The sequence below is a fragment of the Eretmochelys imbricata genome, chromosome 2 (assembly GCF_965152235.1).
Source record: "Eretmochelys imbricata isolate rEreImb1 chromosome 2, rEreImb1.hap1, whole genome shotgun sequence".
In the NCBI taxonomy this organism is placed as follows: Eukaryota; Metazoa; Chordata; order Testudines; family Cheloniidae; genus Eretmochelys; species Eretmochelys imbricata.
In genome coordinates, this window is record NC_135573.1 from 180621044 (window position 1) to 180644099 (window position 23056).

The following is a 23056-nucleotide window of genomic DNA, read 5'->3' on the forward strand; positions in this document are numbered from 1 at the left end:
ATATTGTCACGTACATTTTACCAGGAAAATAATGACCAGCAAATTATGAGTTTTCAAATAATACCTCAAAAGGCATACTTTGTACAAAGATTATTACAATAGGGGGTAGGCTGTGGATATGGGTACATTGTATCACACTATGACAGGTAAAATTCTTTTAATTTATTTGAAAAATACACCCTTTAATATAGTCAAGGGCTTCTCAAACTGTGGGTCAGGACCTTAAAGTGGGTTGGGACCCCATTTTAGTGGGGTCACCAGGCCTGGTGTTAGACTTGCCTGGGCCCAGGACCGAAGCCCGAGCCCCACTGCCCAGGGCCAAAGCCTGATGGCTTCAGCTCTGGGTGGCAAGGCTCAGGTTACAGGCCCCACCTCCTGAGGCTGAAGGCTTTGGGTTTGGCCCTCCCACCCAGGGTGGTGGGGCTTGGACTTTGCACCTCCCCCCCGGCCTGGGGTGGCAGGACTCAAGGGGCGTAGGCTTTGGACCCCCTCCTGGGCTTGTGTAGTAATTTGTGTTGTCAAAAGGGGATTGTGGTGCAAGGAAGTTTGAGAACCCCTGATATAGTCTATTCTTGAAGTTATTTTGTTCAATGGCATACTGACAATGAGGTTTGCTGACAACTCGCATTGTGTCACAAACCCTGTATACATGAGCAAAATGTGCAACGGTATAATTACATCAAGGTAGTCACAAGGATGCAAAGCAAGGTTTCAACTAGTGTAATAGGGACCCTGGTAAACTTTCATTTGATAAATTGGTCATATAAGCACAGCCTGCCCACTGTGCCTTAGATAAATTTGCATTGGCATAATAATTAGGTGGACACAACTTTGCTGGTGCAAATGTCTCTAGAGCACACAGAGCTGCAGTTTGCTCCCCTGACACACACTCTGTTGTATTCGACGCCTTTGCTGTTGTTTGTATGATGATAGTACCTAGCCGCCCCCTGGCGCGGAGCACTAGCCAAAGGCCAAACACTTGTTGCAGACGCCATGGAGCTCTGGGGGCTGGAGCGAGCAGGGGGCTTTTCCCTCATCCCGGTCCCAGAGCAGATACCACTTCAGAAAGCTCCAGTGAAGGTGCCCCGCTGCTCCTTCTCAGTTCTCAGAGGCCTTGGATGCAGCCTGTGTGAACAGCCCCTCTGAGGCCCTGCTGCCACTCAGCAGCAGGGGGCGCCCGTCTCCTTGGCGCCAAGACGCAGTGACCGGGTTTCCCTGGCCCCAACAGGGCTGATGCGGCCGCGGCTTGGCCAAAAGAGCAGGCCTGGAAGACTGCCGCGGTCTCTCCGCGCGGGGGGAGTGCGCATGCTCCCTTCGCCGCCAGCCCTCCAGCGCCCCCTGGCGCCGCGCACGGGGCGCCGCAGGCGAAGGGAGGCGAACCACTTCCGGTCTCCATTTTACGCCAGCAGAACAGCTCCGGGACGAGCCGAGCCGTCGCCGGGCTCGGTATGGGCGGGTCAGGGCCCTTCTGCTGCCGCCGGGGAGGCGGGGTGTAGGCCTCGCCCCAGGGGTCGTTGAGTGTGACCATGCCTCGCCCGAGGGTTGGGCTCCCAGTCACTGGGCTCCCCGCTCTGCTCCGGTTACCAGTCCCCGGGGGGGGGGGAGGAGGGTCGCGGCCCTTGTTGCGTGGGGGAGGGGGGTCGGTGTGTGACGCCCCTAACTCGCCCCCTCTTTCCCCCTCCGCAGGCGGACACCGCCCTGGCGTGGCTTGTCGGGGTCCCGTCTACTTCCCCCCTCCCTGTACTGCCGGGGCGGCTCCCGCCGAGACCGCGGGGATGGGCGGCCGAAGCCTCCTTGTGAAACTCGCCCCCGGACACTGATCCTCCGGCCCCGGCCGTCGAGCTTCAGCGGCTTCGCCCCGCGGGGAGAGAGAGCGAGCCCGTGCGAGCAGCATGGACCAAAGCCTGGTGGGTCACCCGGTGACCCTCATCATCAAAGCGCCCAACCAGAAATACACCGACCAGACCATTAGCTGCTTCCTGGACTGGACCGTGGGCAAACTGAAAACTCACCTCTCCAAAGTCTACCCCAGTAAGCCGGTAAGTCGCTGCCTTGCCTCGCAGCAGCCTGCCCAGGGCCACGCTGCCTGCCCCGGTACTATGGGTTTTGTATTACAGCAACTTCTAGGGGCCCTGATCAGGGCCCCATCGTCCTTGGTATGGCACACATACAAAAAGTCCCTGCCCTGAAGAATTGGCAAGCCGAGTAATGTTTGCAGTTGTCTTTATGTTTTGGGGAAACGGGAAGCATATTCAATATCTTTCTCCTTTTTCATGGTCTAAGCAGAGCACAGTGCATTTAGTTAGTTAGTTCTCTAGGCTAACTAGAGCAGTATATGTTTTTGGCTAAACTTCAGTAAACGGAAGGCCTCTGAGGTGGGTGTTTTTTTGGGGGGGGAGGGTACTGCTAAGTTTCACATAAGATATAGTATATTTATGGAAGGGATGGGCTGCAGGAATGCTTAACAATGTGAAGACAAAGCTTAAAAAGAGCGTAAAACTTCTCTCCCCTTTCCTCCAATCTTGGTTTAGAAATCCGCTCTTCTGAACACTGAAGACCATTGCTGTGTTCTCAGTTCTTGCAAATACTGTTGGGCAAAAGTGGATGATGGTTGTCCTGATAGTAAAAATGGAAAGTATTATAACTAAGAATTATTTATTGCTGTCTTCTGAAGAAATTTTGTGACTTGCAGATTGAAAGAACTTGGAATGTTGTTAGATTCCAAATTTGCACAATGAAAGAACTGTAGCGCCTATAAGGCTAAGGAAAAAACAAAAATTGGTGGTTCAAATACATTAAGTGCATTCTTAATACATCCAGAATGATTCTTGTTTGCTATTCAGTTTCCATTTAAAATGTGCAGGAAGTCGTGTATTTGGTTCTTAGGCACATTGAGATGTGAATTGATTACACTGTATAAGTATTTTTCTGGGAAAAAAGTACAGGATACTGAAGGGCTCTTTTTATCTAGCAGAGAAAAGAATAAGAAGAACCAGATAAATTCAAATTAGAAATAAGGCATACATATTTTTTAAGTGAGGATGATTAAATGAGTGAAAAAAAATACAAAGGGAAGTTTTGGATTCTCCATGTCTTAATGATTTCAGATCAAGACTGGATGCTGTAGAAAACAGCAAAAAGAAAAGGAGTACTTGTGGCACCTTAGAGACTAACCAATTTATTTGAGCATGAGCTTTCGTCATGCTCAAATAAATTGGTTAGTCTCTAAGGTGCCACAAGTACTCCTTTTCTTTTTGCGAATACAGACTAACACGGCTGTTACTCTGAAACCTGTAGAAAACAGGTTAAAGGATTCAGTACGGGGTGAAATTTAAGGGCCTGTTATATATACACGAGGTCAGACTAGATGATCTGATGGTCCCTTCTGGCCTTAAACTCTGTGAATCTATGAAACTTATATAGATTAAATTTCTGAGGCATGAACAGTTTGATTTCATCTTCGTATAGCACCAGCACAATGGGGTCCTAGGCCTGATTGGAGCATCTGGGTGCTACTGTAATACTAGGGAAAGAATAGAACAAAGGATGAGTGTGTATTGCAAATGGCTAGCATAGAGCTAGTGTAATAAAATGGTCAGCTGCTTTATCAGTCTCCTTCAAAAAGTGCAATTGTAGGATTTTTCTTTAGTGGTAAAATTGTTGTAGTTTCATGTTTGAAAAGAGGGTCTAAATTTTTTGAGAAGGAATTAAAGTTGGAAGGAAAATAGAACTGTTGTATGCTTTGTCAGGCATGTGCAGATCATTTTTTATCTAGCTTACAACATGATTATATTGTGACTGATAAAGCTACACTGACATCTGTTGGAGGAGTAAATACTCTGAGGGTAAAACTTGTGGAAGTATAATTAATAGATAAAATGTATGAAAGGAGCATGTCCATTTTAAAGGAAATGAAAAAATACCTTTGATTGGTTACAACTTTTTCATCAATAGAAAACACTTTCCTAAAATGTGTATTCACACACCAGTTCAACAAATCTTCCCCGGATCTCACATAGGCAGAGACTTGAATTAGTCTTTAGGAAACAACTCTAATGCATAAGAGAATATATATGCATTGTATCATTACTTTTTTAGGGGACTGAGCAAATTAGTGAAAAAAATTTATTCTAGTTGAGTAATAAATTCCTTCTCAATGGGTCTCTGGTTACCAGGAGACTTAAGCTATGTCTACTCTACAGCTGCAGCTATGCCATTGTAGCATTGTATGTGAATAACATAGCTGGAGTCAATGTACCTTAGGTCGAGTTACTGCGGGGTCTACACCGTGGGGGGTTGGCAGGGGAAAAATCTGTCAATTTACCTTACTCTTCTCCTCGGGGGTAGAGTACAGGGGTCGACTGGAGAGCGATCTGCAGTCGATTTGGCGGGTCTTTACTAGACCTGCTAAATCAACCACCGGTGGATCAATCTCAGAGCGTCCATCGCCATAGTGTAGACCTGCCCTAAATGTAGACACTTCCTCCAGCCACAGAAGAGGTTTTTCTGTTCTGTAGATAATCCACCTCTTAGAGAGGTGGTATAGCTAGGTTGATGGAAGAATCCTTCCATTGATCTAACCACATCTACACCACCAGAGGTTAGGCTGACCTGACGATGGTGCTCAAGGTGTGAAATTTTTCACAGCCCTGGATGACATAGCTAGGTCAACCTAATTTTTAAGTGTAGACCCGGCCTTAGCACAGGGATGAAAGGGCTTTTTCTGTTTCTGTAGTAAGTTCACCGCCTTGAGATGCAGCAGCTAGGTTAATCGAAGAATTCTGTCAACCTAGCAGTGTTTACACCGGGGCTTAGGTTGGCTTAGCTACATCTCAGGGCTTTGATGATTTTTTTTACTCCGATGAGTGGCATATCTAGGTCAACCTAAGTTTTAGGTGTAGACCAGGCCTAAATTTTACCTGACCTATTAAATATGTTTCCCTGCTGGGTTGAAGAGGATGGGGAGAATGCTAATTTAATCAGTTTTGCTTTTTTGTGTTGAGAATTTCATTGTACCTTATATACAGTTACTGTTAACTAATTCAGCAAGTTCAAGTGTCAGTTGGAGTGGGATTTACTGCATATGTTTTTGGCTGTGATTGATGGTCACAGATTAAAGGAGCCTTTAAAAAAAAAAAAAAAATCTGTGGTGTCCTATAAAACAGCATGGAAAGTATTTGGGTTTTAGAGGCTGTTTCTCTTCTCCACCCCCCTAATAAAAGTTGGGTAAAACTGTTCAAACTTATCATAGCTATATGTAGGCTTGGAAAGGTTTAATTTATTAATAAGTTCTGGAAATTAACTTTTTTTTCCAAGTTCAATTTAAATTTTTGCACTACTAAAACTTTGTAAAATAAAAATACTTGATACTGTTTTCTTGGACTTTAGTGACTGTAGAAGTTTGAAAAACAAGATTTAGAAATAAAATAATTTAATATTTGTAATAATGCACCAGTTCACAAGTGCTGCTTTTCGGCATAACATTTTCCTCTCTAAATTTCAATTAGTGATGGAAAGGAGAAATCAATTGCCATCACTTACTGATCAACTATAAACTTTTCAAGATGTTTTATATGACCCTCGTAGATCATTGTTATACCACTAGCTAATTCATACACTTATTTATGGCATATTAAAAATGATAAATATGTTGCCCCCTGCTTAGGTTTACCAGCCATTGTAATAATTTTATAAATAAAAATTCTTTCAAAATAAAAATAACAAATGTGAGACTAACCAACATTGATTCACAATCAGGAGTATTGCCTCTTGTCATAAGTTTAATATATCATTTCTAATTCATGTTTTAACTTTTGGGTATTTTTTCATGTGGAAGCATAATGGGAAGCGAAGAGCAAGAGATTGTCAGTAACCCACTTATGATGCAAAGGACCCCAGAATTTTGAAGACTCAGGTGTTGTCTGTATTAGAGCAGTTATACTAATTTATATTATAAAAAGGTCCCTGTTAAATCAGTGCAAACTCCTAATTTAAGTGCTCTTAAACCAGTTAAACCGTTACTAAAATCAGTCTAGACTGCATTGTTAATTCACTGAATTAAGATAAAGGGATTTAAGTGAGGATTAAATTGATTTGTGAGTGTACATTTTAAACAGATTTAAACTAGTGCAGTTTTTATAGGCAGGTCACTTGAATTACAACTTCCCAAATAGATAAGTTTACTCGTAGGTGTAAATACTTTGAAAAAAACTGAGTTGTGCTCTCACGAAAGCTTATGCTCAAATAAATTGGTTAGTCTCTAAGGTGCCACAAGTACTCCTTTTCTTTTTGCTTTCAAAAGGTTATTCTAGTATCGTAGATCCTAGGTTCAAACCATCACAGTGCATGCATCTATCTTCTTTTGTATTTGAGTACTGATATCTTGTGTATGAAAAAGGTTATTTCTAAGGTTCATGAAAGAATCCAAACTTGGCATCTTCTTTTTTTACTGTTTATTTAGGAATGGATGTTGACAAGCTTAACTTCATGTTAATGCAGTTTTCGAGTGAATTAACCTTGTTTTTGGAGTAAATGAATTATGAGCATACGGGGCAAAGCTTAAATTAGGTTGATGACAATATTTTCTTAATAGTCACACTTGAAGGACTTTAATTTAAATTTCTGTGGAAAAATGGGATGGGAAAAACCATAGTTGTGTGTCAAAAACATGAATTTCTACCACCCACGAAAGAGATGCTCAATGTGAAACAGAGGAATTTCCTTTAGAAAACTTAGTCCATTACCAAATTCTGTATAGATGTTATCCTCAGAATTGTCTCTACTCTTAGCCATAAATAACTCTGACCATATAGTGCAGAAATGGTTTTGCCGTATGTTACTTATATAAAGTAGACAGTATTGTTGAGAAATTGAGCTCTGTAATAGTGCTCCAGATATTACTTTTTGTTAGTATAAATAAACTCAGCAAAAATATTTGCATGTCTTTTGGAGAAGCAAAACTAGAAAGGAATAAACTACACTAGGAATTACTGAACTAGAAGACTTCAGATTAGCAAATATTCATGTCATTCTCAAGATGTAAATGTTTTTTACTGTCATAGGCTGATTAGAAGTGCGGTTATGTGTTTAAGTTTGTGCATGGGGATTTATTGGATTTTTATTAGACAGAAATATTCTAGGTGTTTCGTTCTTAAGAATCTACTCAGTTTAAGGATTATGCCAGAGAATTATTGTTTGTTAATTATATAGCTTTTGAGCAGGCAGTTGATAACTAGATGATGTAAAACAAATTTTCATGTATTAGAACTTCTTATATAAAGTTACCAAAGCAGGGCACCTGTATTTGATCATGCAGGAGAGACTACCTCATAGGGAAAAAAAAACAAAACAAAACATAGAAAGCAACTTGTACTGGCTTGCTATCCATTTTAAGGGATTTCAGCCCCCTCACCCCCCAAGCTATATACTGTATACTTAGGACTAACTACTTTTTTAAATGTTGCATTATAATCTTATGAGGTAAGCCCTCTGGGTTCTTTAAAAATCCTCTGTGGTATTTTTCTTGTGACATGATTTTTGTCAGTTTCCAAAGAACTTTTAAATCTTGTAAGTACAAAAATATGGTCTCTTGTACTATCTTTGCTGTGGTAGTTAACTCTGTTCCTGTGATTCTTGTTTCTGTGATGTGGAAAGCCGAAGTTTTGTAACAATAGGATGCTCTGTTCACTGAAGTTCTTATACAACAAACACCTTTCTTTCAGCTCTATTTAAAACAATGTTAATTAAATAAGATGGGTCAAAGCCAAGGGCACTGTAAGCATGGAGAGTAAAACTAACAAATTATGAATGTTTTCTGAAAAGAAATTAGTCTTAGCAGTGGAATGTGGAAAGAATGTAGTCAGTGTGCTACAATACAGGAAAAAGTTGCTCACGTTTGCCAATAACCAACTGGGCAATATAACTCACTGTCTTCTGCTAGTAACCTAAAGTGGACTCTACAATATGAAGAGAGCACTTAGGACTTGTTTTGTCATTATTTTTCAGTACAGTTTCCATGTTTGGGTTGTACTTCTAAGTAGCACTAGGACATAACTAGTTTTGTACATTTATGTCTAATGTTCTCCACCCATAGCCCCTACAATAAACTTTGCCTTTCTTCTCTGTCACCGATGGGTTTCTTTTTTTGAGGCAGCTTATATTTGATACGCTGCTATGACCTTCTAGTGTGACTGTATTGAATGTGGTACATCAGAAATTGGAGTTGGAAGGAAACTTTTTTTTTAAGGTAATATAGGGCAGGACTGTACACTACAGTACATTTTCTAATTCTTTGCCCAGTGTTGTTCTAAATGTTTGTCGTGATGTGGCTTATTCCAGAAGAAAAATTGTACCAGTGTAGTATCCGGAGTACAGTTTGCTAAATTACAGGGGAGCCTATAAAAGGTAATTGCAAGCAAACAAACAAAAAAAGTGTATTGCCTTCTGCTGCATTGTGACATATAAAGATGGTCTCAAAGGATTTAAAATATTATTTTGCATTAGAAATCTGGATCTCAGCAGGATCTTTGGTCCTGTATATGAGACTGTATACTTAGCAGCATATTAAGAGAAGGGGGAAAGAAATGCAGAATCTTAAGCAACGTTTGCACTGATAACAGGTTCAGCTGATGGGGAGGGGAGTAGTTTATATCAAGCATCATGTCAGCAAGGCTTGCTCCATATTGAGTTAGATGTGCTGAAAAACTTTGCCAGTTATAAACTTTTCTACCCCAGGATTCTTCATGTTGCTTGTGCTTGTTCAAGTGAAGTTAGCAAAGGTGGGGAATTAAAAAAAAAAAATCCCACTGTAGATAAGGCTTCAGGGCCCATCTAAACTAGAAAAGCTGTTCAGGGATGTAGTGGTATCCTGAAACTGTTAAAACTAGTTGTGTTTTGCCCTTGTAAATGGAACCATACTGTGAACTTCACCAAGGCTATAGCGTGATTTAGTAATTCAGTTAAAACAGTTTGATCCTACCAGCAAAGGTAAGACCAAAGGGAGTCTTTTTCTGCATAAAGTGCCTGATACTAATGGTGACATAAAAATCACATTGGGTGCTGTAGTAGTGTAACTTGGTCTCCCACATATACTTTCTACTCCTGGGGAAATTCTGCACATGCACAGAATTTGTCCCCCACAGATTTCTTTGTTTCCCAGTCAGAAAGTCATTTTTCTGCAGGGAAACAAAGGGAAGGCACAAGAGCGGTCATGCTACCATCGCCAGCAGTGTTTCAGGTGCCCAGGGCAGCCAGCAGAGAGAGAAATCACTGTGGGGAAGGGCACAGGACTAGGAAAGACCTTGCTGGTGGCTCCTACCCTGTGCCAGGCTCAGCTGCTAGTCCCGGCTGGGCTGGGGAGGATGGGACTCCCTCTTCCCCTGCACAGCATCTGGGGCCATGTCAGACCCACCCCCAGATTTCTCTCCCAGCTGTAGGAAACTCTGCAAGCCTCCCCACCAACCCACCCCGGTGCTTCCTGCACCCATCACTCCTCAGCTGCAGGGGGAGTGATCCCTATAGAGAGAGCTGCTCCCCCATCCACCTGACCTCTGTGCATCCAGATCCTCTCATATCCGGACTCCCCTGCTGAGCCTCACACCCCTCCACTCAGAACCGCCTGATGAGCCTCACTCCCCCTGCACCTGGACTACCCCAATGAGCCACCCCGATCCCCAACCAGCTGCACCTGGATCCCCACCCCACTGAGCCCAAACCAGCTGCACCAGATCCTTCACTGAGCTCCCCACACCCGGACCCCCCTGCTGAGCCCCACCCACTTTCACCTGGACCCTCCTGCAGAGTACCATTACCATTGCAGGTAGAAACCCCCCCCTCATCCAAGCCCCTGTGCATCCAGATCTCCCCCACACCCAGATCCCCCCCCCACTGAGCCACCCACACCCAGATTGCCCAACACAGAACCCTCTCATCCCACACCTGGATCCCCCCACCTTTTGTTATGCACTATCAGCAATTTTCCGTAACAGCTGAAATTACAAAACCACTGAAATGTGTTTTGCAGACTAACAGTAGGTGGTGGGAATTTGCAAGGGATTTTTTTCATCTACAAATGTTTCCAGCTGTAAATCTGTACAGCTGGAAAAAAAGCTAAATTCTTCTCTTTGTCCCATCTTGTAGTCTACAAAGGATCAGAGACTGGTGTATTCTGGCAGACTGCTTCCTGATCATCTGCAGCTGAAAGATATTCTCAGAAAAGTAAGCTTTACATCAACACCATATGACATTTTAAGTAAAACCATTGTTTGGGGAAATAGGACTCTAAACTTGCATTGTTTAACTTTCAACTTTTCATTCTTATATTGAGATTGAGCATTTTATTACATGTAGTCTAAATATGTTCAGGGAAATTAATTTGAAAGTTCATGTCTCTCTGCGGGGGAGTAGAGCTTTTTGAAGGACTGCGAGAGGTTTGGTGGGAGAGGGTAAAATATTTTGCATTAATTCTTAGCTAGTAGCATGAGGAATAGAATGATTGTTTTTTAACAACTGGCCCAAGTGCTAACTTCGCTGTTGCGTGATGGCATAAGTTTAATTGCAGCAACTTTGAAGCATGGATCCTGCATACGTTCACCACAATGCTGAGTTTTGTATGGATCTGAAAACAATTATATTTATAGGGTCATATGCTTCCCTCAATCCACAGCAGAACTCTTGGACAAAAATGGGAGTTCTTTGTTTAAATTGACAGTAGTACATGGCTGTTCATATGTAGAAATGTGTATCTGTACCTTTTAACAAGTCTTTCTGCATAGTATCCTGACTCCTATCCTGGTTTTAACCTTTAAACATTTTTAACTGCTGCTGGTTTTGTTTTGCGTGTGATGGCTTGATAGTACTAACTTGGTTGGTGCACCTTTTTCTCTCTCTGCTGGTTCACCTTACAGATTGATTTAGTTTTACTAGTTTAATTTTAGGCTCCTCTGGCTAAACTGAATTTGAACTCAGGCCTCAAAGACAAAAAACATAGTGTGTCTTAGTACTTAGTATCTAAACGTAGAAAATTTGTAGTCCTTGGTCTGGAGAGAATAGCCTGTTTCAGTACCATCAGGCAGGAGGTACTTGATCAAATGAGAATAGTGTAGGATTAGTGCACTGAGCGGAATGATGTGCTAGAGAGATTATTTTGTACCAGGAACTCTAAATAAAATCTCTGAATTTTGCCTGTGGTAGAAACCATAATACATTTAGTTTAGTCTCATTCCTGAGGTTAGGATGCATAGAAAGCAGTAAAGATTTCACCTGAAGCTATTTTGTTGGGATAAAGAAATACACTCTTGTATAATAAAAACATGCAAACCATTTAATATGCAATACCTGAACATCAGTGAGGATGAACTAACTTCTGTTCCTGGAATTCTTTAAAGTATTGAATCAATGTATTTATCAACCCTTGCAGTTTAAAAGGATATGCCTGATATGCAGAAAAAAAGTTTCTCTGTCTGACAGGGATAATAATGCTTACCTCATTTGTAAAATTCCTTGATCTACTGATAAGAAGCGCTATGAAAATGCAACCGAAGAGCCATTCAGTCGGTTTGAAGCTGGTTTTTAAAATACAAAACAAAACAAAAAAACTGGTCAATGAATAGTCAAATAATGTGTGTTCAACTGTTAAACCTTTAAATCAGTGTGATGTCATATTACTTGAAGATGAGATGGAAAACCATAAGGCAGCTTGGGTAGCATGGTATCGGAATCCTGAAATACTGGAGATATGATCATTAGCATAGCTTTAAGGTGAAATATCTATTGACAAATATCCTTTTGGAAAAAATTTCTATCAATATAATTTAAACAAATCTCAACAGCTTCATAGTGTTGTTTCTCTCCTGATTTAAGGTAATTTTGAAATGCACACATCACTTGTATCTGATCCAATACCACCAAATTTAAGTAGATTATGACTAGGGTCAGTGGAAAACTGTATGTGGAATTATTTTTACTGGCAGTAAATCTTCTGTTCCATTTTTTTCTCATTTCATAAAATTTGTAGCATTTACTCTTTGTGCAAAAACCTTATTTTCTGTGATTGCTGACTAGTAACAACTAAAGGCCTGAATCAGTTTAGACAAATACAGTTCTTTCCGTGCCCTGAAAATCTACAGTAGCTCCATGGCTTATGGATTTTTGTGATAAGCATAGATGAGTTTATATAACCTATTTTCTCTGATGCACAAATTCAAGCCATGCTTATCTACTGGAGGAAGAGCCCATATAAATAAACCCTGCTAACCCTGTGGACCTGATTCTACAAAGGTTTTCATAACAGTCTTCAGCTACTGTACATCAAATTGTTTTACTTAGAGAATTTTGTATCCCTGAATGACCCCAGAACTGAGTTGGGGGCATCTTTATCAGTCTAATTAAGAAAAGATTGTAATGCGAGGGGGTGGAGGGGAAGGAAGGGAAATAAAAGCTGTGATAGAAGGTAAGTGAAATATTCTTTATTGTTCACCATATTCTTCTTCCCAAAATCTTTGTGCCATCAATTGCTTTAGCTTTTGAAGAAACGAATCTTTAGCTCGTGGTCTCTAATACTTTGACTAGCCATCTGTTCTGATATCAGCTAAGGATTTGATGAATATCTACAGAAATTTTTGTCTGACATTTTGCTCTCTTGACATGGAGTGTCATCAGTTGTCCAAAATAGTACTTACGCACATGTTGAGATGTCTAGGAACTTCTTGAGCATGTACACTGAAAACCTGTGTACAATTGTGTATAACACATGTGATGGTAATGCCATTGGTCAGTGCCATGCAGATACTAAGCTTGAAAGAACATGCTATAATGTCAAGCATTCTGTAAGTTGCACCTGTATGGGAGGAACCTTATTAGTCAATGTGGAGATTATTTTTGTAAGTTGGTCAAGTTCCACTGCTCTTTGAATGTGACACATCTGAATAGCAGGGGAAGGAACCTACCTGCTAGAGAGTAGAAGCAAGAGAGGAGCCTGGGGCTAGGAATGGAGCTGACTAGAGTGGGAGTATGCAGTGGTGGTGTAGCTGTGTCAGTCCCAGAATATTAGAGAGACAAGGTAGGTGAGTTAATATCTTTTTATTGGACCAGCTTCTGTTGGTGAGGGAGACAAGATTTCAAGCTTACACAGAGCTCTCCTTCAGGTCAAAAAGAGCTCTGTGTAAGGTTGAAAGCTTGTCTTCCTCACCAACAGAATTTGATCCAATAAAAAGATGTTATCTCACCAACCTTGTCTCTCTAGAGCGGGAGTGGTGTTTGTTGGGGTTTAGCATCAGGGTGGTTATGTTTGCTTGATTGGGAAGGGGAAAAAAAAAAGTGGTAATGGAGAATGTGATGCAAAAGCAACCTTTCTGTTGGCTGTTTTGAAGAATTAAATGTGGCTATTTAGGGTTAACGTTCTAAGCTTTAGCCTTGTCTAAAAAATAAAATATTTCTAAACTTATCCTGATAACTATTATAATGGCACATTTTATTTGTGCCATGGTGTGCGCTGCAGCATGACTTCAGAATTGTAGCAGGCTATTGTATGTGAATACTGAGAGAACCCCACAGTGCAATTTGAATCTAGTCACAGCACATCTGAAATAGCCATGGCCATAGCCATTTAAGCTATTTATTTCTAGTGGTTTCTTTCCTATGGAATAAAATAGATACCTGCAAATTGAGCAGTCTTTATCACATCCCTGTTTGAGAAACAGCATGTTCTTGGAGAATCCAACTCTGTGCTCAAATCAAGAACTGTTGATTTCCAAGTCTGACTCTGCCAGTGACTCATGGTTTTGGGCAAGTCACTATAGCTCTTTTCCTCAGTTTCCCCAAATAAAATGGAGATACTTTCTGTACCTCATGTAGGTCAGAACTAAGGCTTGTATAGTACTTTGAACAATACTATGTAAGTACTGAGTATTTGCTGTTTGACTGCAATAATTATACTTAGCACTCGTTCACACATCTCAAAGCCATTTAAGAGCATATTTTCTATTTTACAGATGGGAAAACTAAGGCACAGAACAGTAGATGACTTGTCACCATGAGTTAGTGGCAAAGCTAGAAACAAAATGCGGTCTCCTGTTTCTGAGTCTGGTATCATACCCATTGTACCATGCTGCAGTTCTAGAGGCAGGGATAAGAGACATTTATATGCCAGAACGTACGCTATTGTGCATAGTGATACAGTGAATTGGTAAGAAAATACTTTATCCAAAACGTGGAACTCTGTCATAGTGGGCTTAAGTTATAGATGTGTATGGCTACTAGATTCTGCATCATGCTGCCCTATTAATTGTGAGTTTACTTTGAAAGTAGGTTTTTAATCCCATTTAACCTAGAAATTTCCGAAATACTGTTGTTTAAACTCTTTAATTTCTTTAATTTTAGCAAGATGAATATCATATGGTTCATCTAGTATGTACTTCACGGACCCCCCCAAGTTCTCCAAAACCAAGCACCAGTTCTGTGTGTCACGGAGCATCGACATCCAGCAGCAGCTCAGTGAGTTGTTTTTTGGTATATGGAGTGGAGATTCTCATTTGATCATGGTCTTTTGTCAGCACTTCCCATTAGTTTTTAAAACCTGGTAGCAATACAATGAAAGTGCAAAATATTGTGTAAAAACAACCTTATGTAAACTGTTTTGTACAGTTAAACTCAAAGGCAGTGCTTCAAATATTAAAATTGTAATAGAAAAAAACATGAACCCTGTTCTGGTAACTGTAACAATGCTGAAATCTCTGTAGTCTTCATCAGAAGATGAAATTTGTGACTTCAAAACTGCTATGTGTTTTATATTTAAAAAATCCTTCCCTGGAGCCTGAAAGTGGGGGTTTTCTTAACTGTATTTGGCTGTGATAGAATAGCAGGTAAAAATGGTTCTAAGAGTCATCTTTTCCTTCATTATGGTGAGCCTCCTGCCTCCTCTCCTTAGGTGGAAATGTGACTGTTCTCCAGAAGGCTGTTGAGGGTTAGCTGGGACATATGCACATGTCACCTGTGTTCTGCTGATTGACTATCAGTAAGCAAAAACAGCACTTTGGCAGTGATCAGCTGTCTGCTTTATTCTCACCTCACTGGAAGGCCAAGTTTGTCCCCTCTTTGACACACCCGCACTAGACAGCGTACAGATTGGGACTTCCTCATGTAGCTGAGTACCTTAAGCCAACCTCTGGGCAATACTTGAGTGCAATGAATTTTTCAGAGGGATTTTGTAAATATTTCTTTTCAAAAAGTCTAGGTTTATATTATAGTTTTTGAAATAATTGGCTTCCACTCTTATTGCTTTGCTTTATAAACTACCTGTATGCTTGTCTGCAGAGTAATTATTTTAAATCATGTTAGTACACAGTGCCAGGTTCCTAATCTAGTAGAAAAAGTATCCATCAGAAAGCAGAGGGACTTTATCCATCTTTCTTTCTTTCTTTCTTCCGTTCTTCAGTTGTCACTCTAGTAGGTAAAACTATCTCTCGCATGCTTTTTGTTGCAGACAGATGGGGTTGTATAGATGTTTGTTTCCATACTGACATCTGTGGCACGTTGACCTTGTTCTAATTTCTGTTCTTCAGAGCTAGTTTAGTTTGGATGGGTTTTTCTAATATTTAAACACTGTACTTTAAAAGCTAATATTAGGAGTTGGAGTTTATGAAAGCTAATATAATTATGTATGTATTAGCCAAATTCTAGTGCAGGAGGCTGATTATACTAGAACATTTGCCACCCTGCAGTCTGATCTTCATTTCTGAAAGTGTCAGGGTGACTGGCTGGCCCGCCATAATTAATTAGTTGCTTCCCAGCCTGAGAGGGCAGGAATAAGGGGTCAGGTGATAGCTTAATGGACAGCTGGGCCTCATAAGAGGACAGAGAGAGATCACTCTGGTGTAGAATCACAGGGAGCAGGCAGGATCCTGTGGAAGGCTCTGAGTTAGCATCTGTGGAAGATTGCATACTCCAGGGAACTTGGGGGCCAAGTGCTCTATCCTAGAGCCAGAAAGTCTTTCAGAAGTAGCCCTGGAAGGGGCTAGAAACTAGAGCCCAGGGAGCAGGCTGAAGAGAAGCCCCCAAATGGTAGAAGAATCTTCTTCTTTGTTGGTCTCTTCAGTTGGACTTTTGATACCCCAGAAGGGTTTACACTTGTTTGTGACTTTGCCAGAGGGCTAAGCCACATCACTAGAACTCATGGTCAGCAGGTAGAGCCCCCCTTGGGGGAAGCTAGCCCCCGGCTCCACCCCTTCCACCCATGTCTCCCCCGCCCCCTCCCAACAGGAGCATCGAGCCTCCCTCCCCCCCACCCAGAGGAGCCCCGAGTAGTCTCTCCCACCCCACCCCCGCCTAGCTGGAGAAGTTCTGGGCTGGCCGGAGGCCTGAGTGCACCCCTCCCTCGGCTGGAGGAGCCAGCCCCCCACTTGCCTGGAGGAGTCCTAGGCCTGCCACGCCTCCCCTTCCCCAGACCCCAAGCTGCCCGGGAAAAGCCGCAGCATCTCTTCCTGAAGAAGAACCTGAGCTTTAGATATGCCCCATTCAGATTTTGGGGCGGCTGAGGAGGCAGTATGTGCTACTCAGCTTCCTGGGTTCGTCAGCAGTCTCTCTGGAGTCCAGGGAGATTACTGATGAACCCAAGAAGTTGAATAGCAGATACTGCTTTCTCAGCCGCCCTGGAACCTGCATGGGGCATAATAAAGCAAAAACTTCCCCCACCAAATCTGCAGCTGGGCATCAGCATCAGTGCTCCACTGGCCTGTTATACCTGCCACCCATGCCAGAACTGACTGGTGTCTTTGTGTGGAGTTACTGAGGTGTCTGCAGGAAGGAAATTGAGGCAGAGAACTCCTACAGTACCCTGCTCAGCCAGCAGGGGGCACTTAAAGGACAGGCATGACCTACAAAATTGGGTTGTGCAATTGTTTTTAAACAATGAGACACTGACAACAACTACTTCTGTTAGTGATGTCCACTAGTATCTCCTTTCACTGTTAAACGTTCGATTAGAATCGTTAAGTGCTGATTTATTATGAGCCAGACCAACCCCAAAAAAAGCGCTCGTTACCCATCTCCCATTTAAATTTTTTTTTTCTTTGGGAGCTGCTGGATGCTGAGCATTTTTGTAAACCTGGCTTCCTACTTCTGTGCCTGGATGGGCAGTTGCATGCTTTTTTTGAAAATCTGGCCTACTCATGGCTCCTATTTTTAAAAGGAGAAAGTTTCTTGTTGCATGTGTATACACCATATATAATTAATGAGACTTCACACAGCACACTTAAGAACATGCCTTTAATGCAAATATAGAAATACTGAGTCCCCCATAAGTGTGGTGAAAATATTAAAGGAAACTATTTTATTTTAAGAATTCAGAACATTCTGGATCGACAACTCCATCACCCACAAGCCAAGAATCTTTATCTACATCTATAAACTCTAGCTCAGATGGAGTGAGGCATCGTAACCTTCCACAAGCACAAAGCAATCCTGTGCAAAGTCACCAGTTCCCATATTTAATGCAAGGGTAAGTGAATTTTAAGTAATCCTCAAAATCATGTTATAGTGCTGTTTATATTTTTTGCTGTAGATACCTCCTTTTCACTTTTTAGGTTTTTAGTTGAAATTATGGTTACTCCATAGTCTATGATGGAATGACTTGTAATTAATATTATGATTTTGAGAATTCCTGTAATCAATCTTATGTATCTTCTTTGATTGTTTATCTAAGAGTAAGTCCCTGGGTAAGCATTATCAATGTTGCCTTCCATGCGATTTCCTTTTCTGTCCTGCCCTCGTACACTTTGCCTCTTCTGCTGATGCTCTCTTACTTTTGGGTGGTGTGACTGATATCCCCATTTGTGGTTGAAACACAAGCAAATAAATCCACTAAGGATCAGCTGATGTTTTTTCCTCATTGCTGGTATTTTAATCAACAAGATTGCCTAACATTAAATTCATACAAGAACAATGTTGACTCTTAATTTTTTTATGGCATACACACATCCAGAAAAGCAGTTTGACACCTCGCTCCTGGTCCACATTGGATTGAACAGTAGAAGTAATTCACAGATATCCTGGATAACAGATATAAGAGGCTGTCTTGTATTGGTGTGCAGCATAACCTAACAGACTATTTGCAGGTTCTGCTAGGAAGAAAAAGATCTGCTTTGTTATTTGGTAGGAAAATTTATGTATTATGTTGCACTGTGAACATTTATTCCTTGGGTAAATAGTGACACACTTGCCTTTGAGGAAACTGGATCAGGCTGGCTTGACTGTCAGGGAAACTGCTCAATGTGGAGCAATAAGCTCGTTCTCAAGTTAACTTGTGGTATGTTCATCATACATAGGGGATTGTCTTATAAATCTTTTTTTGGGCGGGGGGAGGAGTCTGGGGGAAGGTTGGATAAATTCAGCTTTTCACATGAACTTGCCATACAGGGCATAAACATTTCACCAGCGTGCAATCTAAATAAATGATGTACTGGATCATTTGTCCCTCTCACCTGCAGACTGACACTAAAGTCCTTATACCGAAGTCCAGGTGACTTGGAATGCTTAAACCTAGAGACATGGCTAAGGGGTCAGTCAAAGTGAACTGTAAAAAATTGTTTGATTTCTCTAAAGAATAATTTAATGGAACATTGTCAAGTTGATCCAAATTTTTAAAAAAATCTTTTGCTATGGGTTACTGGACACCAGACCCACTAATTGCTGAGGGATTATTCCATGCCAGTACCAATCCTATCTGCTGTCTTTTTGCAGACAGAAGCCCTCTTAATGTCTTGGGCTACTTTGCAGCCATTAGCCCCTCTGTTTTTTTACTAGCGAGAGCAGAGTCTAAGGTTGTACATTGATTACATTTCTGAGTGACAGGGAGGATGATGATGTCCACAGTGACTGAGGGAGGAGGGACTGAGGAAGGTGAGAGCGGTTAAAAGCTCTGTTCCATCCCTTTTGTGGATGCCAAGCATCAGCTTATATTCATGTCAGGAAGACAGGCAGAGATGTTAGTTTGGACAGAAGGAGAGCGAAGAGGGAGAGCTGAGTCATCAGCATAGATAACTATGTACATGTAGCAGTAGCATGTTATCAAAGACCGGTTACGATTAGGCTAGGCCCTCTCACCTATAATTCCTTATTTTTGTGGCTCTGTAGTCACAAAATAAATTGACAATAAAATAGTCATATTGCTCTTTAATAATTCTAAACAACTGGTTTAGGTAAATGGAGCAACATATCTTTAAAAATAAGAGTACCCTGTACACTTATTACAAAAGGACTATGTTGGAAATCTTAAGATTTCTCACTAGTTGCTTACTTAAAATGAGACTGTTTAGTTTCTTGAATAGACAGTATTTTGTTCCACTGCAAAATCCTCTTCCAAACTATGCGGACACACACTACATGGACAAACACAGTGGTCACCTTTCAGACACACACAGACAGGCCAAGCAAATCCAACTTAGAAATAAAGTGCGTTCTGATGTTTATCATAGTAGGACACGAGCAGCCTCTTACAAAACTTACTAAGAAATCCAAATTCTTCCCACAGAAAAGAATCTTTCTAGTTTCATTCATCTGAGGCACACCCTCTGTTTGAAGCCATTCTCAATCTGAACTCCATCACTTAGGCTATGTCCGCACCGTGCTGCAGTTCGGACTGCAGGGATGTGAATTGCAATGTCCCCCCCACACACCCAAGTGCTGTGCTGTAACTGCCCATGTGAATGGTGTTGACATAAACATGGGGCAGTTACAGTGGGTGTGTGCTGCAGTTTGCACTCCTGCAGTCTGAAGTGTAGGGCTATGTAGACAAACCCCCAGATAATGTGTGTAAGTTTAGGTAGGGGTGTGGCTTTTTCAAAGCAACTTTTGAGGTTAGGTCAGGAATGTGTAAATAGTCATACATCTTGCATCCTCTCCATTTGCAACTTGCTTTCCTGGTTTGTAGGGATTTTATATGATGGGAGAAAACTCCCATCTTGTAAAGAAATTTTTTTTCCAAAAAGCAAAATATAGAATATATACAAAAGGACCAGAGGAGATAATTTGAAATTTGTCATTTGATATCCAAGCACATTAGAAGATTAGAGGTGACACTGACAACATTGGGGAGGTGGTTTTGCTTCCTGTTAGTTTGGGGAAGAGACAGTTTGGCTGAATAATGTAGGAGACGAAATGGTGTGTGGGGGAAGCTGAGGAACCCCATAAATCTGAGCCAAAGGATACTGTATAGATGTGCACCTCTGGTGTAGAAAAGGATTGTCAAACTCCTTGCTAGTGTGATGTATGTAACTGGCCTTCATGATGCTCGGACTCTGCAAAGTGTAAAAATGACCTGGTGCATTGCTGTCTTAGTCTGAAACAGCTCTGCAAGTTGTGAACTGAACCAGTTTACTGCAATGAGGTTTGAGCTCTGAAGACAGTGACAGCAGCAGGACTCACATTGCCAAATAACTTCAGGCACACATTTGCATGTGCAAATGGTTAAATAAACAGAAGGCAGATAAATGCTCTCTACCATTTTACTTCAATTGATAATACTGACTATCGCAGTTAGTTAACTAAAAATTGAGTTGCTGTATAAGGATCACATACTGTTTGTGCTAACCTTCCATTGCCACTTTGAAATTAACCTGTTGAGGCTGATATATCGCCCGAACCTATGGACAATAAATAATTCAGCAGTCTCCACAAAACAAGTTTTAACAGCTCTGCGGTAGAACCCCCTTATATCCAGGACACCCATTGCTGCTCACCAATTGCTTCACGAAATGAAATATTGGGAAGATAGTTCAGAACAAATACCATGTTCTGAATAAAAGAGTTACACAGGGCTCGAAAAATATTTGATGATGTATCCTAAGACTAAACTTACTAGCCAGAGTGAAAACTACCTGTGCCATTTCCCCACCAAAGGTATTCCTATTGCCACATATTCATTCCCGCACCAGTAAATCAACAGTGCCACTCCTCTATGCACCATTCACTAATCTTATTCTCCCCTGCAAAAAATATACCTTTTCCAAAACCTTATTCCCAGACATAGCTCATTTAGTACATTTTGGGTTTTTCCTTTACACCCAAAATTTAAACCTGGGTCCCTCCAAACTAATGAATTCTGGGCTCTCTTCCCACCCTCAACCACTTAAGAAGTTTTGGGCTTCTTGTCTCTTTGGAGGGATGTTCTGAGGCTGCGGTCACTCATGGACATGCTGGTGCTCCTTGGCCTCATACAACTCCATTCTTCTGTGGCTGCTTCTGTTCTGCTTGCTTTTCCTCTGCTGTGGGAATAGCAGCAGAGGCAGTTCCAGCTTGTTCTGCTCTGCTTTTATGCTCTTCCACTGCTTCCAAACTCCTGGACTACTCTGCTTCCTGCCTCTTCTCCCTGCCATTCTGAGGGAAAAGTGGAAGCTTCTCATGCTCCTTCTTTTCCTCTCCCTTCCAGAGAGAGTGCACTAATTCTTCACTTGGGAGGGACACTCACTTTTTTGGTTAAATATTGTTTTCCCATTCTGCCATGCAGTGTATTTGAGTTCTAAGCATTGCCCATGTATTTTCCCCAAATGCCCTTGTTGATCGCTTTCAAATGTGTTGGCTGTGTACTTATTTTTATACTAGCATCTGCTGAGTTTTCCAAGTATATCAAATATAGCTTGACAAGTTAGCACTTCAGAGTGCTTCTCTGAAGCCAAGATTTCTTTGAGTGATAAGAAATGAGAAACTCAGTGGGCCTCCGAGTTTGACATTATTAGGTATGAAAGTGCATCTTGCCTCTCAGAAAATGTAGTCTCCAGTAATCAATAATAAAGCATGCAAATTGTTTTGGTGTGAGAGAAGCAGAAATAGCTTAGGACACTGTATTATTAAAGTCTCTAGTAGTCTTGGCTTAACTGTTACCATCTTCTTTTTCTGTTCCTTCCTCTCCCTTCAAGATTTTTTTAAGACTGTCATAAATTTTCAAATGTGGTATGAAGTGGAGTCTCAAATTCCAAACACCACTTCCAAGCAGCACCGCTGTGCGGGAGGAAAAAAATTATTATTTTTAAAACTGTAAACAAGCTTGGTTTCTTGAAATGTGCTTCAGATCACAAAAATGAAGAACTTGCTAGAGTAAATTCAGAGCTTATTACTGGAGAGTGGAGCACAACTAAAAGAAAACTAAACTATACGAAATATTAAAAAAAGGGACTTGCTAAACTCCTACAAATTGTCTCAGCATAATACCAAGGAAGCACTGATATCCAGGGGTTCAATTGAGGAGCCATACATGAACTATACATAGAAAACGACGGGGTCTAAATTAGCTGTTACCTCTCAAAGAGATCTTGGAGTCATTGTGGATAATTCTCTGAAAAATATCCACTCAATGTGCAGCAGCAGCCAAAAAAGCGAACAGAATGCTGGGAATAATTAAGACAGGGATAGATAATAGGACAGAAAATATCATGTTGCTTCTATATAAATCCATGGTACGCCCACATCTTGAATACTGTGTGCAGATGTGGTCGCTTCATCTCAAAAAAGATATATTTATTGGAATGGGAAAAGGTTCGGAAAAGGACAACAAAAATGATTAGGGATATGGAACGGCTTCCGTATGAGGAGAGATTAATAAGACTGGGACTTTGCAGCTTGGAAAAGAGACTGCTAAGGGGAGATATGATTGAGGTCTAAAAAATCATGACTTGTGTAGAGTAAGTAGATAAGGAAGTGTTTTACTACTTCTCATAACACAAGAACTAGGGGTCACCAAATAAAATTAATAGGCAGCAGGTTTAAAACAAATAAAAGGAAGTATTTCTTCACACAACACACAGTCAACCTGTGGAGCTCCTTGCCAGAGGTTCCAAAAAGAACTCAATAAATTCACGGAGGATAGGTCCATCAATGGCTATTAGCCAGGATGGGCAGGGATGGTGTCCCTAGCCTCTGTTTGCCAGAAGCTGGGAATGAACCACAGGGGATGGATCACTTGATGATTACCTGTTCTGTTCATTCCCTCTGGGGCACCTGGCACTGGCCACTGTCAGAAGATGGGATACTGGGCTGGATGGACCTTTGGTCTGTAGGGCCGTTCTTCTGA

The 23056-nt window shown here is 41.4% G+C and overlaps 1 protein-coding gene across 3 annotated transcripts in view; it reads left to right on the top strand.

The window, feature by feature from the left end:
- HERPUD2 (HERPUD family member 2) overlaps positions 1-23056 on the top strand; it is a 106951-nt gene that overhangs the window by 76992 nt on the left and 6903 nt on the right. For 2 of the 3 annotated variants that reach the window (XM_077811034.1, XM_077811033.1), the window contains exons 2-5: positions 1687-2039; positions 10138-10215; positions 14377-14490; positions 17334-17491. In XM_077811034.1, coding sequence (XP_077667160.1) covers positions 1893-2039; positions 10138-10215; positions 14377-14490; positions 17334-17491 — 497 coding nt within the window. In that variant the 5' untranslated portion in view covers positions 1687-1892. Of the gene's footprint in view, positions 1-1355; positions 1447-1686; positions 2040-10137; positions 10216-14376; positions 14491-17333; positions 17492-23056 lie in introns of those variants that run through there. The other variant, XM_077811032.1, reaches the window with a different exon arrangement.